Below are 12,409 nucleotides of genomic sequence, written 5' to 3'. Positions count from 1 at the left end.
TGGGGGGGTGCAGTCTATTAACAAGAACAAGTGTTTGTGTCTAGGGAACCTTTTACATATTTGCAGAATTTACCAGAGCTGCTCTTAGACACTAGCAGAAGAAAGGCAAATTGGGAATAGAATATAATCCATCACAGTTTTTCCAATGACTAGGGAGAAAAATTCTAGGCATATATTTACATATACATATTTTTCCATCCCTGCCCAACCCTCCTCAAAAGTTAAGCAAATTGAAAAGATAATTACTAACATTCAAGACAGAGTTGTTTTTACAGGATTTAGATCCTCCTGGCACTCCTATATTTGCATTTCTCTATTTGTTGGGTGTATGGGTAGGCTTTTTGTTTTTTTTTTGGGGGGGATGGGGGAGAGTTTTGGTGAGATAGGGAAGAGTGATAAAAAGAAATCTAGAGAGGAGGAAATGCAAGTACATTAACATTACTACATTTTTTCTTGGATATTCACTTTTTAAAAGCAAAATTCAAAATGGCTCACTGGCAAATTTTGGTATTATATTCTTTACCGGAAGGGAAGATATGAAGGCTATCAAATCATGGTGGTGGGCACTTTGGTGGGAATAATATTCTAGTAAAGCAGGAAATTCAAAATGATTCTTTATTAGAGAAGAAAACATTTGAGTAAGCAGAAAAGAAAGTTAATCAAGGTGGTAATCTTCAATGGAGGTATGAAGAGATAAAACCAAGAAAGTGTGACAGTATCCTGATAGAAGATGTTGGAGAAGAGAATTTGTAATGGATCTTTACTCATTAAAGCTTCCAATGCTAGTCACACCACATTTTAAAAATTACTTGGGAGAAAATTAGTCAAACTGCCTTTCCATTGCAAAAGGCTGATAATAACTTGTGAAGAGTTGATGTGTCAACTTTCTTTTTTCTCTTGTTTCACTTCTACTTGCAAGTAGTTATACATGTGTAATCATGCAAAACATTTCTAATTGATCACATTGTGAAAGAAAGGTAGATTAAAAAAATCTTCAAGAAAAATAAAGTAAAAATGTTTTTACTTCATATATATGAAGTATATATTTAAGTTCATTCATGTAAGTGAAACTCCCTAGCTGAATTACCTATCACTATGTACTACTGATGAATCACCATGCTCCTGGAGCATCTTGTATATAGCACTTTGTATATAGTACATTTCACTTTGCATCAGCTCATGTAACTCCATGTTTTTCTGAAAGAATTGTGCTCATCATTTCTTAGAATACATTAGTATTACATCATAACCATACCACAATTTATTTAGCTATTATCCAACTGATGGGCATAACTTCAGTTGCTATAAATATTGTTACCCTTTTCCTTGTTTTTGATCAAATATTTAAATGACTGTCATGAAAAAGATTTGTTTTGCTTGATCCTAGAGGGCAAATGTAGGATAACTGCAGATGAGCTCAATTTAAGGAAAAATTCAGTAAGAATTAAAATAGTGCAAATATGATAATTGATTCTTTGGTGGAGAGTTTTATTAAGATTCTGAGGTAGAGAATCTGAGTCCTTTTACCATCTTCATATTCGTCATGCAAAGCACTTACCTATCTGTGTTTCAGTTTCTTCTTTAAAATAACAGGTTTGGACTAGGCCAGGTATTTTTAAATATTTTGTGTATATTGTTGGACTCATCTAGCAGTCTCCTAAAGCAGTCTCCCTTCTTGAAATAATGTTTATATATATATATATATATATATATATATATATAGACATTTTAGATTGCAAAGAAAAGCAATTATTTTGAAAAATAGTTATCATTTCTTTTTTACATTGACAGACTCCAGATTAAGAATTCCTAATCTACCCAGGGTAATACACCATGACTAAGCAGGTTTTATACCAGGAATTCAGGGCTGGTTTGCTATTAGGAAAACTATTAGCATAACTGACTATATCAATAATCAAACTAAAGAAAATAATGATTGTCTCAATAAATGCAGGAAAAGCATTTGACAAATCTAACACCCATTCCTAGTAAAAACACTACACAGTACAGGGATAAATGGAGTTTTCCTTAAAATGATCAGTAGCATCTATTTAAAATAATCAGCATTTATGTAATGTGCAATGGGGATAAACTGAAACCATTCCCAATAAGATTAGGGGTGAAACAAGGCTGCTCACTATCACCATTACTATTCAAAATTGTATTAGAAATATTAGCTTTGGCAATAAGAGAAGAAAAAGAGATTATAGGAATTAGAGTAGATAATGGGGAAACCAAATTATCACTCTTTGCAGATGATATAATGGTATTCTTAGAAAATCCTAGAGAATCAACTAAAAAACTACTTAGAAACAATTCACAACTTTAGCAAAGTTGCAGGATACAAAAAAATTATTTGGGTCTGAAGTTTTCATTTCTAAACACCATCCTATATCTCTTATACCATTTATGTCCACACTCCTAAAGAAGTGCCTCCACTTCTCACCCTTTTGTTAAACCTTTCACAGTCAAGTTTCTGACCTCCCCATTCAATTGAAACTCCTTTCTCTAAAGTTACTAATGGTCAATATTAAGGTCAATAAAATGGACTTTTGTCAATCCTTATTGTTCTCCTCTCTGCTGTCTTTGACACTTTTAAATACCATCTTCTCCTTAATATTCCATTCTCTAGATTTGGAAAGGACACTATTCTCTCCTGGTTCTACTTATCAAACCGCTCTTCGGTGTTCTTTGCTAGATCCTCATCCAGGACATACTTTCTATTCACAGATATCCTACAGGACTTTGTCCTGGGATCTCTTCTCTTCTCTTTCTATACTACTTCATTTGAAGACCTTTTTAGTCACAGTATTTTATGATCATCACTATGCTGATGATTCTCAAATCTACTTATGTCCCAATTTTGTTGACCTCCAGCCTTACATTTCCAACTGCCTTTCATTTATCTCAACTTAGATATGTTCAAAACTGAACAATTTTTCCCCTTAAACTTTCTCACTCTTCAAATTTCCTCATCACTCTCATGAACATCATTATTCTATTAGTCCTCAATACCTTTATGCTGCAACCAAACTGGAAAATGTATCTTATTTTCATTTTTATGCACTTGGTCAAGTTGTTTCCTATGACTAGAATATTCTCCCTACTCAATTCAAATATTACTTCATTAAGCTTTTCATGATTTCCCAAGTAGGGAGAATCATTTCCCCTCCATTTACGTAAGATTTTCTTTGGTAATTCTTTGATACCTTTATGTTACTTGAATGTGTTTGTATGTAAACATATATGTATGCATTTTGCTATGTGTATATATGTCTATATACATATGTACACATGTGCATATGTGCGTAGCTGATACCATTTAACTATATAAACATACCTAGATATGTTTATATCTAGATACATATCTAGGTATGTTTATATAGTTAAATGGTATCAGCTACGCACATATGCACATGAATATATTAATGTGTGTATGTGTGTGTGTGTGTAAGAGAGAGAGAGAGAAACAGAGAGAGACAGAGAGAGCTCCATAGTAGACTATAATCTCTTTGGAACTATGGCCTATGGATATTTAAATTTTGCATTTTTCCTTAGTTCACAATATGACTATTATAGGGAGGTCTCCCATTGCATATGGGACCATATCCAGTCATTCTGACCTATATTTTGCCACTGTACCCAGATGACTCAAGAGAGTGAGGCTGGTAACTTTGCATAGCCCTGAATTACTTTTCTCCAATTTTTTTGGAAGTTATAAAAATCACCTTCCTGATGTCATGGTCCTTTTTGAGAAAGAAGGACAAATCCTTTTTCTCTCCCTCCCTTCCTCCCTTTCTTTCCTCCTTCCTTTCTGTGTTCCTCCTCCCTTCTTCTCTTCCTTCCTTCCCTCCTCTCTTCCTCCCTCTCTCTTCCTTTCTCATTCTGTTCAAAAAGGCAATCATACACTTACCTACAGGTACTCTGCCTAAAGGAATATAAATTCCAAGTACTAAAACCTTTTAAGATATCTTGGTATTTTTTAATAGGCTAGATTTCTTTTATTTTTCTCTTCTTTTCTTTCTTTCTTTCTTTTTTTCTTTCTTTCTTTTTTTTTTTTTTGCTGAGGCAATTGGGGTTAACTGACTTGCCCAGGGTCACACAGCCAGTAAGTGTTAAATATGTTGAGGTCAGATTTGAACTTAAGTCTTTCTGACTTCAGGGCTGGTGCTCTATCCACTATACCAACCAACTGCCCCTAGATTTCTTTCTTTCTTTCTTTCTTTCTTTCTTTCTTTCTTTCTTTCTTTCTTTCTTTCTTTCTTTCTTTCTTTCTTTCTTCCTTCCTTCCTTCCTTCCTTCCTTCCTTCCTCCTTCCTTCCTTCCTTCCTTCCTTCCTTCCTTCCTTCCTTCCTTCCTTCTTCCTTCCTTCCTTCCTTCCTTCCTTCCTTCCTTCCTTCCTTCCTTCCTTCCTTCCTTCCTTCCTTCCTTCCTTTCTTCCTTTCTTCCTTCCTTCTTTCTTTCTTTCTTTCTTTCTTTCTTTCTTTCTTTCTTTCTTTCTTTCTTTCTTTCTTTTTTTTAAGACCATGCCTTAAACCTCAACCTCTCTGACTCTCATTGATTGGCCAACAGCAGGCCACAGACCACACTTATCTTGATAATTGTTTGGGTTTTGATGGCTCAGAGTGAATGTAAATAGCATTTTTTTCCTGTTTTGGCCTGAACTCCTGAGGGTCTTCCCTTCCAAGATTGATTTTTTTTTGACTAGGTAAAAGAGACCATTTGCAGGCCTTATTTCTTACCTAGCCTTAATCATTGAATGTGCATAGTCTCAGAAAAAAAATGAGACTTGGGAAAGACCTTACTTAAAAAAGCCAAGATCTCTCATTACAAACCAAGGCCATCTCCAGTCATTATGATCTATATCTTGTCACTGGATCCAAATAGCTCAGGAGAAGAGAGTAAAGTTATTCACTTTGCACAGCCCTGCTTCATGTAAATCCATTTTACTTGAAAGTCATGACATCACCTTTCTGATGTCATGATCCTATTCAGGAACAAAGAATAAACAGCAATGTGGGGGTGTTTTACATAATTTCATGTATATAATCTATATTGAATTGTTTACTTTCTTAGGTATTGGGAAGGTGAAGGAAGAAAATTGGAAAGAAGATTTTTAAATGAATGTTTAAATGTCTTTATGTGTAATTAGGAAAAAATACTATTTAAAATAGGTGCTTAGTGAATGTACTTATTGTTGAATTAGAAGCAATGGCTAAAAACTACTCATTAGAATCTCAGGAAATGTGAGAAGACATTTGGTGGCAAAAAGAATGAACAGTATGCTTAAAATAGAACATTAAGAATGTGTGTAGATTGAGGTCAAGAAATTAGAATAGTGGGAAAGAATAGAGACATTAGAGCAAGAAGAAATTGATAGAGCCAAATTCATAGAAGACATGGCATATTTTTTAAAAAGTACCAGGTAAAGTAGTTTTGCAAGGAGTTATTATCAAATGTTTGTCTATATGTAATATATTCTTGCCTTCAAGAAATTTCATAACTCATGTCATTGTCTAAGCAAAACAAAGCAAAACATTGAAACCTGATAAGTCTAGAGATGCCATAAATGTGAAGGGTGGTTCTGATGGAAAATATTTAGAAAATAGATGATCCCAGAATGATCTTTTCAGTGTTCACACAGTAAGACTCAAACATGATTATTTTATGAACTGATTAGAACTCCTCATTAAACCTCTTGGATGTCTCACTTCCTAACGTGAATAAAAATCCACTGCTTTAACATGTTGGTTTCTCTTGTAGCAAAGCATAAAATTTTGATTATGCAAAAAGGAAAAATGTGCAATCTACTTCATTTATGACTTTGAAATATAATTTGCCTTAGTGGCAGAGAGTCTGAGAAAGGCACAATATTAATTCCAAAGTAAGAAGAGTAGGACAAAGTGGTTTACTGATCAATAAACTAGGGAAAATGTATATTAAACAAATAAATTCAACTAACCTTGTCCTGTGTAATGCAGTGGAATTTCAAGCAGCTAAGTGGCAAAGTATATACAGTACTGGGTCTGGAGTCAGGAAGATAGAGTTCAAATCTTATCTCAGTCTCTTATGGATGACCCCAGGGTCACTTAACCTCTCTTTGCTTCAGTTTCCTTAATTGTAAAATGGGGGATAACAGTATTATCTCCTTCCCAGAACTATTGTGAGGATCAAATGAGATAAAAATTGTAAAGCAGTACAATGCCTAACATATTGTAAGTGGCTATATAAATGGTATAATAAATAGATATATAAATATCTGGACTAACAGCATTAGAAATCTGTAGTTACAAGTTAGTAAGAACAATCTTAGACCAAATTGAACAAGAGAAATCTTCTACTATTTATTAAATTCACTCTTCCCTTTTCTATTATCTACTTTGTCCTATATTTGATGTTTCAGTTTAGATTTTATTCTTCTGATTTAAAATTCAAGAGAAATCCTGGTATATATATGTTAGTTAAAGATTTCAGAAAATGTGAGGTAAGGGAGTTATTGCTTTTGTTATTTTCCACATGTTTCTCCACATGGCTCTTTCTAAATGTGTCTTAAAAGGGTTGTATAGACAACCCTATCATCTCTTTCCCTTACCTAAAGAAAGATTTAGATTTTAATAGGAAGAAAAAATGGTTGAAAGTAGAGGCTGGCCATTCTGCTTTCCATACAGAGGGGACAATGGACTGGAGGTATATCTTTCTATTTCTAATAATGTGGAAATGCTTTTCCGATTCAAGTTAAATTCCTTATCATTGTTCTTTAAGGGGAAAAGGAGTATCCTAAGTTTAATCCAAGACTTAATTTCTTTCCCACCACATACCATTTCCAATGAACACACATAGCAAATAACAAAGGAATACATTTATCAAAGTCAGAAATCAAAAAGTATACAGATATGAAAACATATACCAAATAATATCGATTAAATTGCTGCCTTTTGCGGAGCAAGATAACTTAGTCCAAACAGGAGAGTTGCAGATTTCACCAATGGAAAAAAATATTAAAATCTGAAGTATAGAAAATTGGGGATAAGGACATGAGAGACTGAAATCTTTTAATAATATAATTCATTCCCAGTCTTTCTCTCCCTTTAGGAACTTGAAGAGATGTTGAAGTGGCATGTCTTCTCTCCCACTTCCAATAATTCTATTCTGCAGATTGGTGCATTGAGCAATTTTGAATACAAATGTAGTCTGTGTCTTAGACTTGGATTTTCAAAACCATTCCAAGTCACTGTATCATTCATCTTGAAAAATAGTTGTATTGTCATATGGAAGCAAAGAAGGAAAATGTCCAGAAAAAAAGCTAAATGCCCTTATATTCATATTTCATATCCTTGCCATGTTAGAGCAAAATAATCTTTTTGTAAAGTATTTGATGATCTTTAAGTTCCTTATTTTATTTCCACATCAAAACTGAAATAAATGCTAGTATTGGAACCTCTTTTGATATATTCCAAATATTGATTGCTTTTTAGAAAAGACTAAAGTATAAATATATATTCTGGGATACAGATCCACTTCCTCTTAATTACATTTCATGGTTGGTCTATTGTAGAGTTTCATGTTTAGTCCCTATTGGGGAAGTCACACTTGTTCTAAGAGATACAGGTATGTATGTATGTAGCTTATAATTTTCATTTTTTTGCTGTTCTATACAGAGGAGTTAGATTTCTTACTATTTCTGCCTTTCTGCATTTGATTTTGAGGTTTTTATGTCATGATACATGGTCAATTTTTGTATAGGTTCCATGAACCACCAAAAAAAAAAAAGCATACTTCTGTCTCCATTCAATTTTCTCCAAAGATCTATCATACCCAATTTTTCTAACATTATGTTTACCTCCTTAATTTTAGATTTCTTGATAGTAATGTTAATAGACATAACATAATTTGTCTGCTATGAAGTGGATTCAATTAGTTCAATTTCAGAACCCATCATAAATTGATTTATCATTAAAATATTAAAAACTGAATATAATGCACTCAATATTCAAGTGACCAATTAGCATGAATCCCAAGGATGCTGTTGAATAGGCTAGAATATTTTTTGTCATTTGCTTGCCAAATATATGTTTTTATAGCATGCTTCAAAAGAAAGTCTATATGAATAATATGAAAAAATAATTTCACATAGAACAGGTATGTAAAAATGAAACCTTGAAGAGAATTGTTTCTATAATCAATTTATAAGATGTTTCCATAATGATTACAGTAAGATTGTAGGTCTTAAAGATATTAGAGACATAAGCATCTCTTAAACTGTACTTATCTTTGCTGTCAATAGAGATAGGAGGCAAAAGTACTTAGTTTCATAGCATTTGCTTTTGCTCATTGTATCTGAATTTTTACGACCTTGTGGACCATATCCATACCATTCATTCAAAGGGTTTTCTTGGCAAAAATACTGGAACGATATTTCTTTCTCCAGTGGATTAAGGTAAACAGAGGATAAATTACTTGCCCAGGGTCACATAGATAGTAAATATTTCAGGCTGGCTTTGAATTCAGGTCTTCCTCATGCCAGGCCCAGAACGCTATCCCCTAAACCATCATAAATGTTTATTAAAAAGTGTTAAATTTTTACTAATTCTCTTTCTTTCTTTCTTTCTTTCTTTCTTTCTTTCTTTCTTTCTTTCTTTCTTTCTTTCTTTCTTTCTTTTTTTTTACAGAATCAAATAGGGAAGAAAGGGAATGGGGAATAGATAAAGGATGGAGAGAAAAATATAACTTACAAATATGTCACAGTAAACTTTTAGATATTTTAAAAGGCATTTTGTCTCTTACTTTTAACAGTGAGGTACATGGATTTGCTGACATCTGCTCCCACATCATTGCTGACCTTGCAGAGATAATATCCACTATCCTCTTCAACAACATGTTTAATCAATAAAGAACCATTTGTGAGAACCTGGATACGTCCATTTAAGACAATTGGTTGGAATTGAGGAACTCCAGCACCTGGAAAAGAATAAAAAAAGGATAAGGCAAATGGACACAAAAGATAATAGTCACTTCAAAGAAGTAAGATTTATAGAAATGAATTTTATATTAGTATCATATCAGGTAGCTTGGGATATAGTAATATTTCTTGTTGTGTACCCACTAATATAGGCATACTATGGAAAGAAATGCATATATAGTATTTCACAAGAACTCAGACACCAGGAAAGATAATCTACATGTAGTTTCTGGGTAAAACATTGAATTTAAAATTAAAAAAAAAACTAATGAATTATTAAACTGAACAATGAACATAAAAAAGAAATAAAAACTAAACAAAAGTAGTAGAAATAGACATATCTCAAAGTTAAGGATGTTTTTTTAAAATGATTAGAGAAAATAATCATGACTTCAGGGATGTTGGCACATTAAAGTTAGCAAAGAGCTCATGTACAAAGTACAAATGATTTTAAACCCTATTTGAAAACACAACACAACAAAAACACTACTGAGTACCCATTAGGATGATTTAAAATCTGTTTTTATTTAACAATAATAGCTAAGGCACAAATACAGAATTGAGTAGTAACAAAAGATAAAATAATAGCAAAATCATATTGAAAATCTTTAAAAAGTTGTATGAGGTAATTTCCTTTGTCTTAAACTTTTAACATATTTACCCTGTGTCCTAAAAATTTATCCTTTTAAACAAGTGTTAATCTTTCTCTTTTTATTTATTTTTTATTATAGTTTTTTTAAAACAAAACATATGCATGGGAAATGGATCCTTGCAAAACCTTCTGTTGCAACTTTTCTCCTCCTTCCCTCTCTCCCTCCCCTATAAGGCAGGTAGTCCAATACATGTTAAATATGTTAAAGTATATGTTAAATATAATATGTGTATACATATTTATATAGTTATATTGTGGCACAAGAAAAATAAGATTTTGAAAGAAGGGAAAAATTACCAGAGAAGGAAAACAAAAATGCAAACAGACAATAACAGAAGGAGTAGAAATGCTATGTTTTGGTCCACACTCATTTCCCATAGTTCTTTGACTGAGTGTAGCTGGTTCTCTTCATTACTGAACAATTGGAGCTGATTTGGATCATCTCATTTTTGAAGATAGCCATGTCCATTAGAATTGACCATCATATAGTATTGTTATTAAAGTGTATAATGATCTCCTGGTTTTGTTCATTTCACTTAGTGTCAGTTCATATATGTCTCTCCAGGCCTTTCTGAAATCATCCTGCTGATCATTTCTTACAGAACAATAATATCCCATAATATTCACATACCACAATTTATTCAACCATCCTCCAACTGATGGGCATCCATTCAATTTCCAGTTTCTAGTTACTACACAAAGGGCTGCCACAAGATTTTTGCACATATGGATCCCTTTCCCTTCTTAAAAATCTCTTTGGGATATAAGCCCAGTAGTAATACTGCTGGATCAAAGGGTATGTACAGTTTGATAACTTTTTGGGCATAGCTCCAAATTGCTCTACAGAATGGTTGGATTTGTTCACCATTCCACTAACAATATATCACTGTCCCAGTTTTCCCCCTCCAACATTCATCATTATCTTTTCCTGTCATCTTAGCCAATCTGAGAGGTGTGTAATGATATTTCAGATTTGTCTTAATTTGCATTTCTTTGATCAATAATGATTTGGAGCACCTTTTTATATTACTAGAAATAGTTTCAATTTCTTCATCTGAAAATTGTTCATATCCTTGACCATTTATCAATTGGAGAATGGCTTGACTTCTTATAGAGTCAATTCTCTATATATTTTAGAAATGAGATTTTTATTTTTCTTTGACTGTAAAAATGTTTTCCCAATTTATTGCTCCCTTATACTCTTGTCTGCATTAGTTTTGTTTGTACAAAAGCCTTTTAATTTGATATAATCAAAATTTTCTATTTTGTGATCAATAATGATCTGTAGTTCTTCTTTGGTCACAAATTCCTTTCTCCTTCACAGGTCTATCCTATGTTCTTCTAGTTTATTTATAATATCATTCTTTATGCCAAAATTATGAACCCATTTTGAACTTATCTGGTGTATGGTGTTGTGTGTTCCCAATAGTTTTTGTCAAACAGTGAATTCTTATCCCAAAAGCTGGGGTCTTTGGGTTTGTCAAGCACTAGATTGCTATAGTTATTGACTATTTTGTCCTGTGAACCTAACCTATTGCCCTGATCAACCAGTCTATTTCTTAGCCAATACCAAATGGTTTTGGTGACTGCTGCCTTATAATATAGTTTTAGATCTGGTACAACTAGGCCAACCTTCCTTTGACTTTTTTTTTTCTCATTAGTTCCCTTGAAATTCTTGATCTTTTGTTCTTCCAGATAAATTTTGTTGTTATTTTTTCTAGATCATTAAAAAAAGTTTCTTGGGAGTCTGTTTGGTATAGCACTAAATAAATAGATTAGTTTAGAGAGTATTGTCATCTTTATTATATTCATTCAACCTATCCAAGAGCACTTAATATTTTTCTAATTGTTCAGATCTGACTTTATTTGTGTGGAAAGTGTTTTGTAATTTTGTTCATATAGTTCCTGATTTTCCCTTGGCAGATAGATTCCCAAACATTTTGTACTATTGAAAGTTATTTTAAATGGAATTTCTCTTTGTATCTCTTGCTGTTGGATTTTGTTAGTGATGTATAAAAATGCTGAGGATTTATGTGGATTTATTTTATATCCTGCAACTTTGCTAACATTGTGAATTATTTTTAATAGCTTTTTAGTAGAATCTCTGGGATTTGCTAAGTATACCATCATATCATCTGCAAAGAGTAATAATTTGGTTTCCTCATTACCTACTCTAATTCCTTTAATCTCTTTTTCATCTCTTATTGCTGAAACTAGTATTTATAATGCAATATTGAATAGTAGTGGTGATAGTGGGCAATCTTGTATTACTCCTGATCTTATTGGGCATGGTTCTAGTTTATCCCCATTACATATCATGCTTACTGATGGTTTTAAATAGATGCTACTGACTATTTTAAGGAAAAGTCCATTTATTCCTATACTCTTTAGTGTTTTTAATAGGAATGGGTGTTGGATTTTATCAAATGCTTTTTTCTCATCTATTGAGATGATTATATGGTTTTTGTTAATTTGGTTATTGATATAGTCAATTATGCTAATAGTTTTCCTAATATTGAACCAGCCTTGCATTCCTGGTATAAATCCTACTTGGTCGTGGTATATTATTCTGGGGATGATTTTCTGTAATCTCTTCGCTAATATTTTATTTAAGATTTTGCATCAATATTCATTAGGGAAATTGGTCTATAATTTTCTTTCTCTGTTTTTGTCCTACCTGTCCTACCTGGTATCAGTATCATGTCTATGTCATAAATGGAATTAGGTAGGAGTCCTTCAATTCCTATTTTTAAAAATAGTTTATGTAGAATTAGAGTTAATTGTTCTTTAAATATTTG

General features: G+C 32.5%; 1 protein-coding gene across 1 annotated transcript in view; it reads right to left on the bottom strand.

Moving 5' to 3' along the window:
• Nucleotides 1–12,409, bottom strand: part of DSCAM (DS cell adhesion molecule) — an 818,605-nt gene that overhangs the window by 261,986 nt on the left and 544,210 nt on the right. Inside the window, exon 11 of the mRNA XM_051990574.1 lies at nt 8,785–8,958. Coding sequence (XP_051846534.1) covers nt 8,785–8,958 — 174 coding nt within the window. The remainder of the gene's footprint in view (nt 1–8,784; nt 8,959–12,409) is intronic.

Source organism: Antechinus flavipes, chromosome 3, assembly GCF_016432865.1.
Source record: "Antechinus flavipes isolate AdamAnt ecotype Samford, QLD, Australia chromosome 3, AdamAnt_v2, whole genome shotgun sequence".
Classification (NCBI taxonomy): domain Eukaryota; kingdom Metazoa; phylum Chordata; class Mammalia; order Dasyuromorphia; family Dasyuridae; genus Antechinus; species Antechinus flavipes.
The sequence above is the reverse complement of the archived record's forward strand: the minus strand, read 5'-3'. Positions and strand labels throughout refer to the sequence as shown.